Source organism: Ctenocephalides felis, unplaced genomic scaffold (genome assembly GCF_003426905.1).
Source record: "Ctenocephalides felis isolate EL2017-DRISC unplaced genomic scaffold, ASM342690v1 CF-g0.4_SCAFFOLD_03571, whole genome shotgun sequence".
NCBI lineage: Eukaryota > Metazoa > Arthropoda > Insecta > Siphonaptera > Pulicidae > Ctenocephalides > Ctenocephalides felis.
In genome coordinates this window covers 7,992,130-8,014,116 of record NW_020539725.1, presented here as the reverse complement: position 1 = coordinate 8,014,116, position 21,987 = coordinate 7,992,130, and the positions used below count along the sequence as shown (strand labels likewise).

Here is a 21,987-nt window from a genome sequence, read left to right as displayed (position 1 = left end):
TATATATATATATATATATTATATATATATATATATATATATTATACTGTATATTTTGTAATTAGATATAACTTTGCGGCAAAGAAATCATTACAATTGTTAATATTGTGAGAAAAATTCGATTTTGACTTTTCTTCATCCCGCAAAACATTTTATTAACATTGAATGAAAAAATTTATATTTCATTTATATGATGAAATATGTTGAGTGGAAGGTCCATATAATTGTCGCGTTTGTACGGTTTATTCACTATATTGTGCCTTACTTGTTTAGAATTATTTTGGACAACTATCTTTATTGTTAGGTTTCTTAATTATTATGGGGTTAATAATTAATTACATGATATTTCAGGTTGTGATATTAGATCCTAGAATAAGCGAGCATGATCCCACATATGAGAGGATATTGAAAAGATATCATGATCTTCTTCAGTTCTGCTGGAAAAAGTGTGCTAATTCAGAACAAAGCAACTTTGATTTTGAAGATTCTGATAATGAATATATTGGAAATGAATTCAGTAATACTGATAAAAATTCTACTTCAATGACTGAAACACAAAATGATGATTGACAAATGATGACAAACTAAAAGAAGCATCAGAAGCTTTTAACTTCACGAGTAATTTATAGTATAATTTAATATATAACGAGAATAATAATTTTTGATATAATATATATATATATATATATAGATATATATATATATATATATATATATATATATATATGATGAAATATTTTTACTTTGACAAATTTTGCTAAACTTAAATAATATTATTCTCGTTAAGGGTCGTTTGGCTTTATGGATGATGCGTTTACAAGGAGCAGAATTCGATCCAGAATCTAAACAACATCTTCATGATTATTTTGTTGTGAATTCATCAAATCTCTATATATCTTTTATGGAACAAAATGGTAATCCCCATTAGCTAACGAAATATTAAAGAATAATAAAAAACATTGGGAACATTTTTTACTAACTTAAGAGAGTAAGTATTCAATTTCTTAAGTTTTTTTAATATTACAAGTAATAAATACTGAAGTGTCTGCATAGACCTTTTTGAAAATTATGTAGACAATTAGATACTGAACAGAGAAATTAAGATGGATTATTATAGTTTCAGATTCATGTTTACTTGATAGGGATTATTTTTTTTATTATATAGTGTAATAATAACTTTTTTGAAGTACTGATATATGTAATCAGTAGCAATACACTTAACTAAGTACAATTTTTTTCCATTTGTCCTATGTGATGTGTACCCCTAGATTATAGAGTACTTATCAGCTTGATTTTTTTTTCAATAATCACGACACTTTTACTTACTTACCGTTTTCGGCGTTTTGGGTTCTCATAATTGACTAGATGTTACCTGTTTAAAGATAGCTAAAGATTGTACAAGATTATGTTATATATTATTACTATTATTATTAATATTTTATGCATAATTAATAAATTTAATGCTTTTTGCAGATCAAACGAAATTAAAATCCAAATAACAAAGGAGCAGGATGAGATAATTAACGCATTTTCTGACATTGAAGCTGACAAAATAAATGAGATTGTTACGATTGTAAGAAATATTATACAACTTGTAAAATCAAAAACTTTTTATGGGGTAACTAATAAAGATATTTTGGTGAGTAAGACAAACAAATTAATATATGATCGAAAACTTAAAAGTACTTTCAAGTACTGCCTTATTTATCATAAATCTTGACTGGAATTATCCAGTTATAAAATTAAAAACAATTCTCAAAACTTAGTGTTACAAAAAGATTAATTTAATTAAGGGTAATAAGGAAAATAGCAGTCAATTTAAATGTTATAAAAAAAATCTAAGACTTAGTAATAAAAATACATCAAGATTACTCACTAAAAGAAAACATGAATTTTAATTAGTTTGCATATGACTACTCAAATATCTTACAATTTATAGTTGATTTAGTAATATTTCAAATCGAGTTCTTTATCACAAAAAGGTGTAAGTGGTATTTTTAGTTTAAAAAATATCGTGAAATGCCATTACTACCTACGCTATCAAGAAATTGTGATAACAATATGAATATTCCATTTTTATACACTTGTATACACACTTTTTCCAACTTTTGTGGATAGATATTTTGAACGAAAATAAAAACATCATATTTTTCTTAATTTATTTTATATCTATCATTAATTTATAATTATTAAAGGGTTTTTGTATTTTTTAAGTTAAAATCTAAATGTATAGGATTATGTTATTGTTATTTAGGGCTTTGCTTTCATTTTGGTTTTATTTACAGACACTATTGCAATCCATTACCATGAACAAGCTTCCTATGAATGCATCAGACCTCATAAGTCGTTTAGTCAAACAACAATTGATTTTGCGAGTGGGCATTTGTGAACCTAGATATATTCATAAATTTCATGCTTCACCATGGCTTGTACAAACTACGAAAGTGCTCCGACTGGATCGTGAGAAAATGTTTAATGCAAAAGACATCTTACATAGTTCAAGTGGTAAAAGAAAACGAAATATGAGGTATTAATGCAATGATCATGATATTTTTTAAAAACAGTTCATTTATAATATTTACTGTTTTTTAACTTTCCAAAGAAAAAGTTTATGTTTTCATCAAAAAATTCGATTATCTAATTTTGTTTTCTCGACGTCTCAAGCCATTTTGAACCGAATGAGACCAAATTTGGAAAAAGTATGTGTGTGTGTATGTATGTGAACAGATTTTTCGCCGTAAATTGACGTTTTCTCAAAAACGGCTGGGCCGATTTCAAAAATTTAAAAGCCATTCGCTGTATCTCGATGAGGACTAGCGTTTATCAATTTTGCGCGACGATCAGCCAAGCCGTTTCTTTGTACATTGCAAAAAAGTGAACAATTTTTCGTCTACGTTTCAGCCCGCAATTCTGAATCGATTTTTGAAAATTCAAAAATTGTTTTTGGTAAAGATCGGATTAATCTTGTAATAAAGTGTTAAAAAATTTTAGTCTTTTAGATCATACTAAAATATTACGCCCTTACGACAAGTAGTTTAATTTTCAAAAAATGTCATAGTTTGCAAAAATTAGTATCGTTTTTTTGGCGTTTGTCAAAATTAAAACATTCATCGTTTTCTCACATACGGCTAGACCGATTTCAAAAATTTAATAGCCAATCGATGTATTTCTATGTGGATTATCTTTTTCTCGATTTTGTGCGACGATCGGCTGAGCCGTTTCTTTGTAAATAGCAGAAAAGTAACAATTCTTTGTCCACGTTTTTGCTCTCAATTCTGAATCGATTTTAAAAAATCAAAAACTGTCGAAAGATATTGGTTGCGAATGATACCGATTAGTTTTAGGTATATATATAAAGATAACATAAAAAGTTCAATCGTGATAATGGTAATCTTCAGTAGGTCTAGTACGTCTGTTGCAAAAAAACGAAAGGTGGAAGAGCAGGAATCTGCATTGGAAATGGAAGTTGATGAGCTTGAAACTACAGCAAGCATAGATGATTCCATGTAACTATAATTTTATATTTATCTATAGCACAGTACCTAACTATTTTATATGAAAAAAATACATGACGTTTTTGCACTGTACATTCATAGCAACCTTCCACAAGAGCAACTTTCACAATCAAGTATACTAGAAGAAAGTAATACTGAGGAATCTCAGGAAAGGACGGTCTTAGATGAGTCTACAGAGGTTCGTGAAGGTGCTCAGTATGTAGAAAGGTAAATAATTATTATTTTAATGATGAACTTTATCATTATTTGTGATGATCACAAATTCTTATTCTTTTCAGTGCATGTGAGCAACTTAAAATTACTATTAGCCCTTGGATAAGAGTGGATGGTAGTATTAACAAAAGAGTTTTAGATCAATGGTTAAGTACAGTTTTAAGTTATTGTTTGTCATTACCGGGAATTTTATTGCAAGATGTGCAGAAAAAGTTCAGTTTTCAATTACCATTTCATACAAGGCAACTTGTTGAGGTTTGTATATTAACTAGTGTTTTATTTTCTAGCTGTATAAATATGAAAAGTTTATTATCAAGCCATAGCGGTTTATTATTTTTTAGTTTTTAAAAGCAAGTTTAGTAGTATCTATTACGTAATCAACTAATCTAAACTATCTTACAATTTAAATTTGATATTAATTGCACTTTTAACTATAAATAATCAAACATAAAGGATAAAGGCCAGTCAAGACATTTTAACGAATTTTTTTTTTACTAAACTTAATTGAATGGATTGTGCTATCAAATAAAAAAGAAATTTGAAAACATTCAGTAGTTTAATTATAGCATTTTCAACAAACAAAAGCTATTTGATCAACAATTTAGTTAATTACAATTAATACTGTAAATAAATAAATAAATAAATAAATATATATATATATATATATATATTTATATATAATTTATCTTTTTTTAGATATTGGTGCAACTAAAATGCTTATATCTCCAAAAAGTTGTGCGAACAGAAGTTAATCTGTTTTCAAAAATGTCTCAGACTACAATAGGTAATTAATTATAAACTTAAATATATTTGATTATCTATAGATGATTGCAAAAGCAAAATAGATAATATAATACAAAATATGATAGTTTACGTATTAGGTACGTAACTAGAAATTCACAAAAAAAAATCTGAAATATGTTTACTACTTATTTCTATAAATTTTGAAAAATTATTATGTATTTATAGATCACATAATATTGGATTTTAAAATTTGATAAATTTAAATATATTATTGTTTTTCTTGATGAATGTATTAAAATATATATTTTGTTTGAATAGAATCAGCAAGTGGTTTAGAAGAAGCAGGAGAGATGATAATTATGCCAGCTGAAGATGCTGTTTTAAAGTTTGGTGTTTTTATAGGTGACAGAATATATGCAACTAGTTTTTTAACTCATGTTAAATAATTTATTCAGGATTTATTTTCTGACATATATTTTGTATATACTTGTGTATTTTATTAAGAATGTATATTTTGTAAAATGGAAAATAAATATATTATTTATTAATTATTAATTATAAGTGATTTTTAGTTGATAATTTATTTTACTATAATAATACTTAGTCATAATTATAATTATGTCCTGCTTAATATACTCTGAAAGATCTTGAATCAGATAATAATAGCTGGTATCAATAGATAAATACATGAAATGAAGACGTTTTCATTTAAAATATCTTTGTTGTTTTAGTTTAAAATATTGCCAGGATGGTATTCCTGCGAACTGTCAAATGAGGGTTGCACCCTCTAACCTCAAACTGTTGCAATGTGTCAATCGATGCTTAGTTTAAATTATATTTCAAAATGTACAAATAAATATATGTTAAATACTAAATAACTATGAAAGCCTATCGTAGTTCTTGTGCAGCCTCTGGTGTAGGAGGCTGTGTAGAACCAGAGCGCGAAAAGGATGGCTTAATCTCCCGCGAGCCAATTGTGGCCCCAATTGAACACGATTATAGTGGCTTTGATATTGTTAAAGCGACCCAGTACGGTGCTTTATCAAGAGTGAAAGAATTGATAGATGCTGGATGGGATGTTAATCAGCCAGATTCAGAAACGGTTACTTTATTACATTGGGCTGCAATTAATAATCGTAAAGATATTGTAAGATATTTTTTGGACAAAGGGGCTGTTGTTGATGCTGTTGGGGGTGAATTAAATGCTACTCCATTACATTGGGCCACAAGGCAGGGACATCTTGGTACTGCTGTTTTATTGCTATCGGCAGGTAAATCAGTTATTTCATTTATTATTACAATATATTGAAATTATTTTCTTGGTATAATTATTATTTGAATAAAATGAATACAAAGAACCAATTATCATGTGTTTATTATATTAAATGTTTTTTTCAAAGCAATTGTGAACTCATACATATGAAAACCATCCAAAAAAGATATGATCATGTAAATAGTAATTTCAATCATATCAATTTACTATTTATTTATGTATTCAGCTTAGAACTTATGTAGGGGTTGTATTAAGTTGGAACTGGAATAAAATTTTGTAGAAGAAAAGTTTCAATCTCATACATGTATATTTTTCAATATACATGTATTGTACACCTTTGTGGCAATTATTGATTTGAATGATGTATATGTAATAGTTGTTACATTTATTTTCAATAATTTTTTAGGGGCAGATCCAACTTTACGTGATGCCGAAGGTTGTTCATGTTTACATTTAGCTGCTCAATTTGGTCACACTGCTCTTGTTGCATATTTAGTTGCTCGAGGTGTAAGTCCAGACCTTGGTGACAGGGGTGGAATGACGGCTCTAATGTGGTCTTCTTGGAAGGTATATAGAAACGCTTCTGTGATAGAAGGCTAACATATAGTGTTTAAGCAAGTTTATACATTCTTTTTGATGCATTTGATTTAATTAATATCCTTTATTTTTCTATTCATAAAATTATTTTGTAAAATGTATATCAAAAAAATATATAAAACTATAAGTTATAAGGATATAAAACTAAGACTATATTTACAGATTACTGCCTTGGACCCAACAAGATTATTGTTAACATTAGGCGCAAGTCCTGGCTTGGCAGACAGCACTCATGGAAATACTGCATTGCATTGGGCGATATTAGCCAGAAATACTTTGGCGATAAATACTTTAGTTCTTCAGGTATGTTTAGTTTGATAGTATAAAATTTATTTCAAAATATAAAATTTAAAATATGTATTTAATAAAAATTTAAACTAATCTGAGATCTGCAGATATAAATTAAGTTTTAAAACAATAATGAAATAATTAATTAGTAATATTTTTTTTAGGGAAAATCTTCATTGAATACACCAAATTTTCGTGGTGATACACCATTGTCAATGTTACAATCACAGTTGGGTTCACTTTGGATTACACCAAAAGTAGCAGAAAAAATAAAAGAAGCATCACATGCTCCTAAACGGCAAAATATTTGTCAAAGGATTGTAAATGATAAAGTAAATACCATATACATTATCTTACTTCAACTTTGTATAAAGATATCAAATTTTAACATGCACTGTTTTACTGCTATTATAGATGTGATGAAATAAGCTTATTATTAATTTCAGCGATCAAGATGGTGGGTCATGGTTTGGATGCCATTTTTAACATTTTATGTAGCTGGTATGATTTTTTCAGCAGATTTGTATGTCATAATAAAAATTTTCCTTCTTGGCATTGTTTATTCAATTGTGCACACAATGGGTCGCTTGCTATTTGATGAGCATTTGATGGCTCTGCTGCCACTAAGTGTTTACTTAGCTACTAAAGCTTGGTTTTATGTTACATGGCTGGGGTAAGATTCGCATATATTGTTTATTACTAAAATCGATTTTTATTATGTAAAAAATTGCAAGTCACCTATAATCTTTGAAAAATTAAATATAAATCACTTAGTTTTCAAATTAGTTTCAAAAACATGTTACATCTTATTGTACTTTGGATTTAAATTCTATATTTAAAACAAATTCACAATTGACTAGGCTTTTTTCTAGTAACCTGATTATTTCTCATAACACTATATTTTAGACTGATTTTATTTATTGAAGGCAAAATAATTAAAGTTAAATATTGAATAAATATTTTTGTAAATTATTTTTAAAGCTATTAATTTATGCAATTTTTAAAATGTTATGTTATGTAGTATAAATTTTAATTTTTATTTTTTATCATAGTTACGTATCTCCAGTGGTCAGTGGGTGGACTACTGTAATATTCTTTGCATGCTCAGGATTATTATGGATATGCTTTTTGAAGTCCTGGAGAGGTGATCCAGGCGTAATTACACCTACTCAAGAGCAGAGATTTAGGGTAAATATATATATTTAGCTTTTCTAAATATGATCTATATGAAAATATGATCTATATGAAAATATATATATATATATATATATATATAAATATTTGTGGATAATATTGTTATCAATATGGCATAGAAATTATTAGTTCGAAGATTTTATCTTTTTCTTTATTGTTTTCCATTTTTTGCAGTTTTAGTCCCAACTAAAACTTCGACTTTTGATTGATATTCAGCAGTAAAAAATACATTTGGAAAACATATGTCTCACAAAACTTTTTTTTGTTTAATATAAAGGAACTTGTCTTAGCCGTAGTGTCAGATGACACATCCTTAGAGTTCTATATTTCTTTACTATTAACTACAATTTTTCTTAATCAAATTATTATTAAAATCTAGAAATCATTTTTTAGTCTGTTTGTGAATGAAACCATTTTTCATTTGTGATTTTCAATCAATTTAATGTTATTTACTGCCCTGAACTATATCAACATAGTTAAATTATTGCTGATGTCAGCACGCAATTAAGTTAAGGAAGCTATCCATAATATTAGTTATATTATAGTGTGACCGAAGTACTTGTTTGATAACAAAATAGATAAAATACAAATGCACTAACTTATCATGAGTTATAATAAATCATAATTATAATTCACCTTTATTAACTTCCCGAAGGAGAAATTTATGTTTTCATCAAAAAATCCGATTCGCTAATTTTATGTTTTCTCGACGTTTCAAGCCATTCTGAATCGAATGAGACCAAATTTGGAAAAAGTATATGTGTGTGTGTGTGTATGTGAACAGTTTTTTTGCCGTAAATCGACGTTTTCTCGAAAACGGCTGGGCCGATTTAAAAAATTTAAAAGCCGTTCGATGTATCTCGACGAGGACTATCGTTTGTCAGTTTTGTGGGACGATCGGCCGAGATGTTTCTTTATAAATAGCAGAAAAGTGAAAAATTTTTCGTCTACGTTTTAGCCCGCAATTCTGAACTGATTATGAAAATTCAAAAACCGTTCGAAAGATATTGATTGGGAATCGTGCTGATTAGTTTTTGGTAAAGATCGGCCGGGCCGTTTTCTTGTGATGAAGTGTTAATTTTTTTTTTTCGACGATTTTCATTATTATTTTTTGATGGTAGATACTATAGTCTTCTAGATCATACTAAAATATTACGGCCCTACGACAATTGGTTTAACTTTGAAAATTCGTCAAAGTTTGCAAAAATTGGTATCGTTTTTTTGGCATTTGTCAAAATTAGACCTTTCATAGACGTTTTCTCAAAAACGCCTGAACCGATTTCAGAAATTTAAAAGCCATTTGATGTATTTCGATGAGCACTATCGTTTGTCAGTTTTGTGCGACGATCTGCCAAGCCGTTTCTTTGTAATTTGAAAAAAAAGTGTTAAACTTTCCACATTTAAGCTCATCCTACCGAACCGATTTTAAAAAATCAAAAACTGTTCGAAAGATATTAGTTGGGAACAATACTGATTAGTTTTAGGTGAAAATCTACACCGAGCCATTTTCTTGTAATTAACTGTTGAAAAAAAAAATTTAAGCCGATTTTTATGGAAATTTTTTTAGCGATATATATATATCATGGTCTTATAGAACATACTGTAATATTACGGCCTTACGACAAGTAGTTTAATTTTAAAAATTCATCAAAGTTTAAGAGTAGTTTTTTTGACGTTTGTTAAAATTAAAATTGGACGATTTTACTTGGTATAACGATAGAGTACTTGGTTTTAATGAACTTATCAAGCCATTAAAGTCCTATGGAAACTGGTTCAATTATAACAATTGTTGATTTCTGAAAATTTACTTTTAGAAAATACACCGTGTCAAAGTGTTCGCTCGTTTTCAATTATGTATAATAAATCCACTCGGAATACTTTTAATCACTCATAAATTAATTTAGTTTTTAAGTCAATTATTTACACATATCGGGAAGTTCATGTAACTTGCCTCAAGGCTAAATACCAAACCAACTAGTTTATTTTTATTTTTCTAGACTATAATTGAACTGTCAGAACGTGGAGGAACTGGTTTTGAGCCTTCAGCTTTTTGTTCAGCTTGTTTAGCCAGGAGGCCAGTTAGATCAAAGCATTGTTCTGTATGCAACCGCTGTGTTGCAAAATTTGATCACCATTGCCCATGGGTTGGCAACTGCATAGGTGAGTTGAAGGCAACAAGTTTTATATTACCTGTATTACGATAATAATAAAAATGTAAAAGTTAATAAAAGAAATATGATAAATTACAAATATTTTTTAGGAGCTAAAAATCATACATATTTTATGGGTTTTCTGTGGAGTTTATTGCTAATGTGTGGTTGGATGATGTATGGTGCAGCCAAATTCTGGTCACAAAGCTGCCCAGGATATGTACAGCCTCACACGTCAGGATTAGTGCATCATATATCTAGCTCAACCACTACAGTTAAGTCTCATATATTACCTGTTGTGTCTAGTAATGGGCCGACGTTTGGAACGGCGTTTATAAACAAAGAACATTTGACTTCTTCAGCACATGAAAGTCAAAATGTCCAGGTAACTAGTTGTGAATAGCATTTTGCCTTAAGGCAAGTTAAATGAATTTTCTGATATGTACACATAATTTCAGATAAAATATTCAAATGTCAATTTCGCAAATAATATTTTTGCATTATTATTATTTATTTATTATTATTATTTGAACACTGAAAAATAATTGATACGATTTTCGATTGATGTCTTTCAATATATCTATATATATGTAATTATACAAGTTAAATTAATTTGTTTGCCCCATTTGATTTAGAATGAGAATCACTCAAACTCACATCGAAATTCCAACTTTAATTAATTGTTATAATTCAACCGCTTACCATAGGCCTATAATATTTCAATATGTTGTGAAGGACCAAACCTATCATTATACAAAGTTTCAACAAAATCATCAAAATGAAAAATTATCATAATTTAATTAGAAGGAAACGGCTTTTTTACTAAAAGCTAATCAACGCGATTCCTAACCAATACCCATGGAAAGGTTTGAAGATTTTTTTAATATTTTACATCGATTCAAAATTCTGGCCCAAAAAGAGGATGAAAAAATTTACACTTTTTTACTAATCAGAAAGAAACGGCTTGGCCGACCGTCGCGCACAGCTTACGATAGTCCTTATCGAGCTACATCAAATGACTGTTTTTGAGAAAACGTCGACGAAAGTTCAGAAATTGGCAAACATACACACATACGGGCATATTTTTTCCAAATTCGATTCCATTCAAAAATAGTCTCATTTAAATATATATGTATGCAAAATTTGTCTCACATCTCACATTTTAGCAATAATTTTTTAAAAAATATGATATTTCATATCATAATTGAATTTGGTTTTGTATTCATAAGATTGATAATATATTTCAATTGTTTAAATGCAGGATCCTCGCGATATGCTAATAATGATGGCTAGTTGTGAACCGTGGATGGCTTGGGTTGCAGCTAACGCATTACTGCATGCTACATGGGTAGCAGTTTTAGCTTGCTGTCAAACTTATCAGGTAATAATTCCATATTCTTTGTATTGTAATATATATTATATACTTTTTACCTTCCCAGAGGGTAGTAATCGCAAAAAAAAATCGAAAATAAAAATTTGTATATATCTTTATGTTTCAAAGGTTTCTAAACATTTTGGCATACCTTAGTAAAAATTGATGTATGTGTGTGTGCGGATACAAATTTTTGTCGACGATTTCGGGAGGGTAGATCAACCAATATGAATAATTCAAAAAACATTCGATAAGTATTGATAATTAGACGTGCTGATTAGTTTTTGGCATAGGCAGGTCTAGCCGTTTCGAAGAAAAAGTTTTCAAAAGGATGTCGTTGTTTCTAACTATTGAATTTATTCTCTTAGCAAATTGATCACTTATGTAATGTAGAATAACATTCCCCCACAAAAACCGAATGCATTCTCTCGAAACACTAATAATAATATTTGTTTTGCGCAGGTTATTTGTCTGGGTATGACGACGAATGAACGAATGAACCGAGGCCGATACCGCCATTTTCAAGCCCTGGGTGGTAAATCACCTTTCAACCGCGGGCCCCTATCAAATTTTTTAGACTTCTTCGAGATCAAGACTCGATGTTTTGGTCTGCATGAGCCCCAAAACGTCAATTGGATGACCAGCTTTGAGGTATCGGGTAAAAGCGCAGTTGAGCATGAACCGCTGCTGATGAGAGCACCTGCTGCAGATAATTTTCAATATGTGTAGAAAAAGGATTGATTAGAAAAGGTAAAAATTTAACATAGTTTAATCATAGTATCAACTAGTTATCATTAATCAACTAGTAGTTCTATGAGTTTAATGAGTCATCAGATGGTTTTAACGTTTTTCATTTTGTTTGCTACCGATCGAGTTTGAAAAGCTGTTAATGATATGAAACCAAATACCTTATGATATTGTACACCCATATACAGTTCATATTGTTAAAATATTATCACAAGCCAACAGCGTTAGTCGGTTTAATAATAATGATAATGTTTTTTTATACACTAATTAAATTGAATATTTTATTGAATTAAATCCTATTAACCAAGTGTAATAAAAATATATTTCATTCTAAATCTAAAATATACGTTTTCAGTAGTGATGTGCCAACTCGAATCAAGTGATTCGAATTATTTGAATCAAGCCATATTTGTATCACATTTTACTTGAATTGAATCAACCCGTATCAAGCCGAGAAATATTTACTGTGATACAATATGTATTATGAATTATAACATGTGAACATAAATTTTAATAAACTTAAAAAAAAAACTAGCATGGCAAATTGCTGGAACTTCCCGTATCGTAATTTAACATTTTTATAGCTGTGAAAAGAAAATTTAGATATATTTTGAAAATTTTGAATTTTTTTCAACTTTTTTGAAAATTTTGATAACTTTAAAATATTGATATATTTTGTAAACTTGAAAAGTTTCTGAAAACCAAATTTTTAAAAATTTTGTTTTTTTTTCGTTGAAAATATGTACTACTATTATCTTATCATATAAAGTGAATGACTTTACATTGAGCTCTCCGTTTAGTTAAATAAAATAAACAAGCTGTCAAACCACGAAGGTTGATTATTATTTTATATGCTTTAGTGATGCAGAAGTATTTGATTAAATTTATTGTGAATTAATGTGAAAATATATTTCAAGCATCTCCAATCATTAATTAAATTCAAATCATTAATTATATTTAAATCAAAAATTAAATCATTTTTATAATATATATTTTTGGTAGTAATTTGTATTTAAAATCTTTAACTTATTGAGTATATTGATCAAACTCAATACTTTTTTATCATATTTACTAAATAAATACATTTATAGGGCTTTTTTGCCTTTTTGCCATATATAAGCTCGATTCGAATCAGGTTTTTTTCTAATTCCAATGATTTGAATCAAGAAATTTTCGCGGCAGCACATCACTAATTTTAGCTTCTGTTATTTCCTTTTTACATTTGTCACTACTTATTAAAAACTCAGCATGTTAATTTGTGATTATTCTTTCTATATAAATTATAGCAAACAAATTTTTGTATTGTTTTTTTTTTTCAGGTAATTTTTACAGTGAAACTTTTGATGATTTTAATCTTCATATGTTTCTAAATTTTTCTCATAAAGATACATGAATGGATTTTATTTATTATAATATATAAGATTCACAAACATTTTTTGGTCATATGGTTATTGATAGCTGCAACAAATATTTATAAACTATTAATTGCTATCAAATGAAAAATATAGTAAGTAGTTACAAGATTGATTATTAAAATTAATTGAGCACTAAAACATAATAATCAGCACTTTCGAATAATTTAATATCACAGTCGTAAGAACGCGCTTAGTGTTTTTATATTCACAGTTTTGTCCTATCTTTATGGAATTATGGCAAATTACATATAGTTTATGTATGATTTCAAAAATATATTTAAATGTTGTTGAGTTGCCAATTTTGAAATAACTAAAAGTAAGCTATGACAGAACAAAGCTTAATATTGACACTTTTGAATATTTAAAATACAATCAAACATTATTATATTCAAGGGCAAATGTAAAGTAGGAGCTCCTAATTTAAATATAGTTTAGTTTTTTATATTGTCAACAAGGAAATGAAAGGTCAAAACGATGTTGTGTTTAAAACGTATCTCTTAATATTCTTACATATATACAAAACGGAACAACTTTATTTTTGTCTATGTATTGTATATACATTGTAATGAAATCTGGCAAACATATGGCAATTTCTGTATGAATCGCCATGTTTGCGAATGATCTATAAGACAAACGCCACTGCCGTAAACTTTCAGCTTTTGCTTACATTTATTTTTGATGTTATGACGAGCTGCTAGATTATTTTAACAAAAATGTATCTAAGTAGGCATTTTAAAATTTATAATAGCAAAGAGATCCATATGAGTATGTTTACGTTATACTCTCTAGGTTTGTAAATTCGAAAATGATTTACTTATTCTAAATTAGAAACATTATTTTATGAGTAGTTGTCCATGCTATACATGATGAAATTATACTACTATCTGGCATATCACATCATTAGTGTTGATTGCAAAAATTGTATTTTATAGAGTATTAATATCATGCACATGGACTTGGTGGTATTTAGATTAGAGGCAAAATGTGATAACTCGCCGCGTTGAACTGAATATAATAAAACTAAAGAGTAATAGATGGCTAAAACATTGTTTTTCCTTGGAGGTTTGTTTTGACGCTGTTACTGGAAATTGACTCCTAGACACTAAATAAAACTCGCGTTGATGGCTGGTTGATTATGTACAAGATATCAATAGAGCTTTGGTTTAATATTGGTCTTGCTATATGACATTTAATCAAATTTATGATCAATTGATTCGGTATTTTTAAGTGGGAAATGTATCTTTACGCGAAAGCTAATCTAATGAGGGCCGATGTAAGCCATCGCTATAGCTTGTATAATTCATTCCATAATCCATATACAGCGGTACCCCCCCGACATACGAGTTTAATTTGTTTCGTAACCATGCTCATATCTCGAAGCCATTTTTTTTTTTCATATAAATACATTGTAATAGCATCGTTCCAGCACTGTGGGTTTTGTCAAGTTTTTTAAATATGAAAAATAATTTTTTTTTTCCTGTCCATTTATGATAAAAGCAAAAAAGGCGAGCTCAACATATGTAACTGTACAATCACCCTTAATGTATAGTCAAAATTTCGAACATTAAAAGAATCCTCAATTGATCCGCATGGGTAAATCGTTACTACACAATTGATATTAATATACAATTGAAATAACTAATTATAAAATAGCCTATATATTTCTATGTCAGGAAAATCATTGTTACAACTGACAAAATTTTCATATTTTTATTTTGCCATTAACATTTGAAAGTTACTAGAAAACTTTTACTCACTCAACTTTTACTCGTATGTCGAAGCAATGAATTGCTGTTTTAGAGGCTCGTAACTCGTATGTCAGGTTGCTCGTATATCTGGATACCACTGTATACATTTTATTAGTTTAAACGTTACTTTATGACATAAGCTATAATTAAAACTAGTAAACTCGTATTCATTTCCATGTACTAATGCAACACTAATTATTTTCGTTTTCTTTTAACGTAATAAGAGTAACGAATTTCAATAAATCTATTTTACTTAACATATGAAACAAGCGTTTATAGCTTATTTTTCGCGTTTTAAGTGTAATCAAATGTGTTTTCGACGGCCTGGAATCTTTCATAGAATTCGTACTTTATTCTATTTTATCTTTATTATTTTTTTCGACTGGATATTCAAAACTTGAATTATAGACAAAGTTTATATATGAATTATAATGAAGCTATTGCTTCGAACATATATTATTGTTATGAAAACATCGTTACTAGTGAGAGTAACTGTAACTTTGCATTAATAAAACGTGTATTATAGATCCGATACACTAGTTATAGATCATAAAAGTCATTGTATTTTATTCTAGTCAGTAGTTAGAGATCAACACAATTTTATAAATTCATATGATATGTATATATACATATGTATATGTATCTTTATTTATACACAAATGTACGTAAATTTAATTATCGATTTTTATAAACGTTTTGTTGGTTCACATGTCCCGTAATTTTACCATTAACACAGTCCATCTTATTTGTTTAATTCGGTTAACTAACAAAGTATATCCTATTTGTTTTCGAAATATAAAAAAGTGTTACAAATTTTCATTATTTTTATTATTTATTTATATTCGACGTATAGATTGGAAATATTCATTACAGTTCATATGAACGAGTAATATGCAGCAATAATAAGTGTTAAATTAATAATTCGTTTCAAAATTCAGTTTTCCTATCCATTTCTCGCTATTTTTACACAAACAACCGATGACGCTAGTCTAGCAGGGTACCACTAATGTATTTGAAAAATAAATGAAATATTCTTCAAGAAAATTTTATGAGGTGTCACCTGTCACTAGTAACTCATATCTTTTCATTCGTGTTTTTATTGTGAATTTTTCTCCAAATATTGCATTATTACATGCTATTATTTCACTATAATGTAAACATGTGCTATATGCTGCACTGTGAACTTATTTTTTGGGACAAGTGTGTTAGCTCGGTCACTTTATGTTGTAATATACATTTCATATATATAAGATTTAGATTTTTTTGTTCGACGTTGAGACATCTTCTTGAATGTTGATTTTCAGCCAATCGTCGAAATAAAAGAAAACAATAAAATATTTATTTATGCTTTTAGATACTGTAAAAAATTTCAAAAAGGGTTGCTGGATGATGACACACAACCGTGACGAAACGTATAAATAAATATTCTCTTTTATTTCGACGATTGGCTGAAAATCAACATTCACACATATATATATATATATATATATATATATATATATATATATATATATATGTATATAAATATAGATATACAGTGGTGTTGTCGAGCCGGAACGCTCCGGAACGTCGTTCCGGCAAATCATTTTTGGACAGGAACGCGTTACGGCAAAAAAAAATTGAAAAAAATTGCTACATACAAAAAATGATTTAATAAGTGAGTTTTATAATTTATAATTTAGCTGATTTTTAATAAACTTACCTATTATTATAAAACACCTATATATGTACAAAATGGTTTTGTAATGATTTTTGTTTTTTTTTTCGAACGGAACAGGAACAAATATGAGAACCGGTTTTTTAATTTTAGCGTTCCGGTAAAAGAAATATTAGTACAACACTAGTGTATATAATATATATATATATATATATATATATATATATATATATATATATATATATTAAATTTTATAAGATATGGTCAAACATCTTCATTTTGTGTACTCTGAATAATTTTTAAGGTATTTTCTAAATTATCGAATTAGTTTTAATTGATTTATATATAAGTAAGGCTTGGTATGGGGCATGGACATGTTATTTATAGGATTGATATGAATTATTTATTTATTATTTTGTTATATATTTATGATAATTATTTTGTATGTTTGATTAAATATTTTTGTACAATGCAATTAAACCTTATAAGTTTAATTATGTCAAGTTATGATGGAATACTAATATTTTATGCTCAACTGTATATATCAAATACATTTGTTAGTATTTAGTTTGAAACAAATGCTGGGTGAAAAAGCGTTATTCCGTATATAAACATCCTTATGATCAAGCCATACAAATTAATCAATGGTATTTATAATTATATTATATATATTATATATATATATATATATATATATATATGTGTGTGTGTGTTTATTGATAATTTGAATCCAAAAATGTGCATATTAGTTAGTTTTTAGCTCACCCCCCCCCCCCTATGCCCTCGCACACACGGATTTTTTCGCAAAAAAATAAGGTCACCTTATATATATATAGATATATATTTATATATATATATATATATATATATATATATATATACTCGTATATATATATGTATATATATATACATACACAGGGCCGGATTTAGAAATTTGGCGCCCCGGGGCACTGACAAAAATGCCGCCCCATCCCTGAAATTTTACGAACTTTCGAACTTTTTTTTAAAGCAATCGCGCTGCTTCTGCTGCGTAGGGACAAAATATAGAAGCGCGTAAGCGCCGCGTCGCAGTCTATCGGATAAACAGTGTTACAGAACGCATATAAATGTAAACAAAATTTATACTTATTATTATAATATCTTTAAAATACCTGATAAATTAATGTGCATATGTCTTATGATCACTTTTGTCCGCCAAATGTTTCTTTTTCAAATTTTTTTATTGGATCATCGAAACCGCTAAACCTGCCCCCCACAAATTTAAAAAGTTATTTATTCTGTAAATTTTTCTGAATGATGTTGGATGCTTTTTTTCTTAAAAACTGAATTATCAATTTTGGCATTTTGGCCCGTATCTTTAAAACTGTTGGACCTGCCTTGACCAATAACTAATCAGCACGTCTCCTTATCAATAGGAATTGAATCATTTAAATCGGTTGATCCGTGTTCTCAAAATCGACTTGAATAATTAAAAAATATTAGATTTGTATTGATGGGGAGACGTGCTGATTAGCTTTTGGTACAGCTACGCAGCGCGATTGCTTGTTCATAATTTTCGAAAAATTTCAAAATACAAAAAATGTGTTCCAAAAGTCTTTTTTTCATTATTCAAAAAATTTGAATGCTCTTTAAAAATGTAATTTTTAGTACGGGTGTTCATAATTTTCGAAAAATTTCAAAATACAAAAAATGTGTTTCAAAAGTCTTTTTTTTTCATTATTCAAAAAATTTTAATACTCTTTAAAAATGTAATTTTTAGTACGGGATGGAGCGATTTACATGACGTCGTTGTTGATGCTTCGATAGTGGACTGTAATTTTTATTAATCGACGAAATGCGAAATCCCTACGATGATTGTGCTAGAGAATGAAACTTCTCTTAGATTCACATTAAATTTATTCTATATACTATTTTACAAAACACCTCCTTATACTTTGCCTGTTTATGTTAGACTAACTATTTATTTGATATTCAGGCCCGACGGAATACATTTTACAATCTTATTTTATAACCTAATTACATGAGCCCTGGGCAAGATCGTTCCCTATTTATGGGATTAACAAAATTTTCCTGATTGTTGTATGTAATAATATTTTACAATTTTACGGCGACGTTTACACCAGATGTTTTAGTTTAAAAAATCATCCACGGGATGTTTCAGTAATTTGTCTTAAGGCACAATGCCATGAGTCACTAGTTTAAATTTTTTTCGAAGTTATAAGCTTGGAAGTGCACAAATTCGTCATTTTAAGAGAGCTCGAGAACTGAAGAACATATTTTTTTTAAACTTTCAGCTTTGTTTACGGATCTTATTATTAGCCAAATGGCCAAGTTTAATAACTTATTAACCAATTTGATAATTTATTTGATAATTTTCGTTCGGAGAGGGAGGCAAGGCAAAATAATAAATTTTAGTTATCGGTTATTTCAACCCAAATTTTGCATTGTAATCGAACTATATTTTGTTAATTATATTTCTTGAAATGAAAAATCTTGTTAAAGAAAAGTTGATTATATTGTATAGATTTTTTTTTCTCACTATCCAAATTTTGCCGCCCCCCAAAATTTGCCGCCCTGGGCAGTAGCCCCGATTGCCCCTACTGTAAATCCAGCACTGTACATACATATGGAATAATATTTATTTAAATGGACCTGCACAGTGATTCCACACATAATTATGAGCTTTTAGCAACTTTTTTTAAAATTATTTTAAATATTCAATGAAAGATTTTGCGGTCGATACCTGTTCTATCGAAATTCAAATATCAGAAAATTTATGCTTTATGGAAAAGTTTTTATATGCGATTTGCAAACAGCTTTGCAAAGAAATTATTAGATGCTATAGATAATTTTTTTTTTCAATATTATAGTAGTTGGTATCATTAATCATTGCTACTTGTATAAATAATTCCAAGCGTACTGAGGTTGAATAATACTTTAGTTATGATAAAATTTATTGGTATAAATTAATATTAATGATTTCAAATTAATTTTTGAAATAAATTAATTTTTTGGTGGATTTCATTAATATAAATTAGTGTAAAAAGGTTGTGTGCTTATATTTATAACCATACACTTGGCCTATATGTTCAAAATAATGTCCTGATAAGTAATTATAAAATTTATATTTATAAGGATGAGTGTAAAATAGTTTATAAATCATTAAGATAAATAACAATTGTGTATATAGTTTTTCCTTTTATTAAATTTGAGATAAGCTTCTTCAATCTGTAAAAATAAATGGCATAAACTTAAAGTCACTGATTGTTTGTTATTTTGTTCAATATTTTTAACTTCCCGTAGGGCAAGTTATAGTAATCGCAAAAAAATCGAAAATGAAAATTTTTATATATCTTTACGTTTCAGAGGTTTCTGAACATTTTGGCATACCTTAGAAAAAATGGATGTATGTGTGTGTGTGTGTGTGTGTGTGTGTGTGTATGTATGTATGTATGTGCGTGTGTGTATGTATGTGCGGATACAAATTTTCGTCGACGATTTCGGGAACACGGATCAACCGATTTGAATAATTCAAAAAGCATTCGATTCGTATTGATAAGGAGACGTGCTGATTAGTTTTTGGCGAAGGCAGTAAAAAAAATGCCATTTGGCGGTCAAAAATGATCATTAGACATATGCACATCAAATTATCAGATATTTTATAAAGATTTTAACAATAAGTATATTTTTTTTTACATTTTTATGGGTTCCGTACCAATGCTTATCCGCTAGACATCGGCGCGGCAGTTGCGCGCTTTGACATTTTGTCTCTATGCAGATAAAGCAGTACGATTGCTTTGAAAAACAGTTCAGAATTTCCAAAGTATGTCAAAATGAAAAAAACATTTTTTTTTCAAAAAAATTTTGTTTTCAAAAAAAAATTTTTTTTTTTCAAAAAAGTAATTTTTTGTCAAATTTATAGTTTCTCTCTAATTTTTTTCGAAGTAAATTTTTTTCAAAAATGTTAATCGTTTTTAAAATAATAATTTTTGGTACGGGAAGTTCCAGCAATTTGCCATAAGGCACGATGCCTTAATTGCCTTAAGACAGAATTCCACTTACAGCTAGTTTTATATCTACTTATATTATTTACAAAATATGTGTTGGTCATCATCTTATTCCAATATTGACTAGGGTCGTTCCAGGTCGTTCACAATACGTTATAAAACCTTTAATATTAAAAAATTTAAATTTTTGAAATAATAAAAATCTTTCGATCAGGCCCGAGTTTATTATGTATTCTAAAAGCTGTATAAATTTCATTAAAATTTACATAAGCGGTTTTTGAGTTACAGTTGTCACCAGTTCAAAAAACATAGTTTTGAGAAAAACGCGTTTAAAGTTTCACATTGGATTTACGTACAGAAATACGAATTATTGAATTACTTAAACCGAGTCATCTATTTCTGGGCCATATAAAGGTGCGTCCGCGCCTAACGAACGAGCACGAACGAACATGAACGAACGCGAATAATTCTAAACAAACGCATCAAAACAGTGAGGGCTTGAATCTTTTTGTTCGAGGATGTACCGTGAAACGTCAGATTTATTATATAAAGTGGCCGGAAAGAGCAAAAATTAAAAGTCATCAAATTTACAAAATTTGTCAATAACAGCAATATCTTATAATAAACACAACATAAACTAATGCAGGACTGCACATTTGAACGTCAAAAAAGAAAAATGTTTGTCTACATTCGTGGTAGCGTTAACACTGCACATACGAGTTCAAACATGAACGAACAATTATTCCCTGTTGTACCCAATTCCCTTTGATGTACCAACAAGTTGCGGAACATTGCCCGCCATGTTTGTTTATGTTCGTTCGTGATCGTTGTGGCGTCACACTATGCTGTTGCCGTTCGTTCTGTTACGTTCATCTATGTTCGTTCGTGTTCGTTCGTTAGGTGTGGACGCACCTTAATGGTTCATCAGTCATTGTGGAAGTTTCCAAAATTTCTACCTACAAAGCATTCTGCCCTCCCAAGTGTTCTCGTTGGCGCGCTAATCTGCCACTTTTACACGTGCAGCATCCTATTTTTCAGTATAATTATACCCACAATTAGGTCCTAGG

At 28.7% G+C, this 21,987-nt stretch overlaps 2 protein-coding genes across 4 annotated transcripts; both read left to right on the top strand.

The window, feature by feature from the left end:
* The first annotated feature begins 1,500 nt into the window (after positions 1–1,500).
* LOC113385541 lies at positions 1,501–4,918 on the top strand. The gene is made up of 7 exons (XM_026623393.1): positions 1,501–1,639; positions 2,286–2,527; positions 3,399–3,506; positions 3,597–3,722; positions 3,794–3,983; positions 4,425–4,512; positions 4,791–4,918. The coding sequence occupies exons 2-7, from the start codon at positions 2,307–2,309 to the stop codon at positions 4,916–4,918; spliced, it is 861 nt and encodes a 286-aa protein (XP_026479178.1). The 5' UTR covers positions 1,501–1,639; positions 2,286–2,306.
* A 412-nt stretch (positions 4,919–5,330) lies between these two features.
* On the top strand, positions 5,331–13,451 carry LOC113387073 (palmitoyltransferase Hip14-like). Of its 3 annotated transcripts, XM_026624829.1 has the most exons (11): positions 5,331–5,743; positions 6,152–6,312; positions 6,505–6,645; positions 6,795–6,962; positions 7,077–7,303; positions 7,683–7,818; positions 9,822–9,984; positions 10,085–10,359; positions 11,236–11,355; positions 11,809–12,096; positions 13,413–13,451. In XM_026624829.1, exons 1-10 carry the CDS (start codon positions 5,353–5,355, stop codon positions 12,073–12,075), a joined length of 2,049 nt encoding a protein of 682 aa, XP_026480614.1. In that variant the 5' UTR covers positions 5,331–5,352; the 3' UTR covers positions 12,076–12,096; positions 13,413–13,451. The 3 variants fall into 3 exon arrangements, with proteins under 3 accessions (XP_026480614.1, XP_026480615.1, XP_026480613.1); XM_026624830.1 differs by lacking the exon at positions 13,413–13,451 and having other exon boundaries at positions 10,085–10,194; positions 11,809–12,292; XM_026624828.1 differs by lacking the exon at positions 13,413–13,451 and having other exon boundaries at positions 11,809–12,292.
* The last annotated feature ends 8,536 nt before the right edge of the window (positions 13,452–21,987 follow it).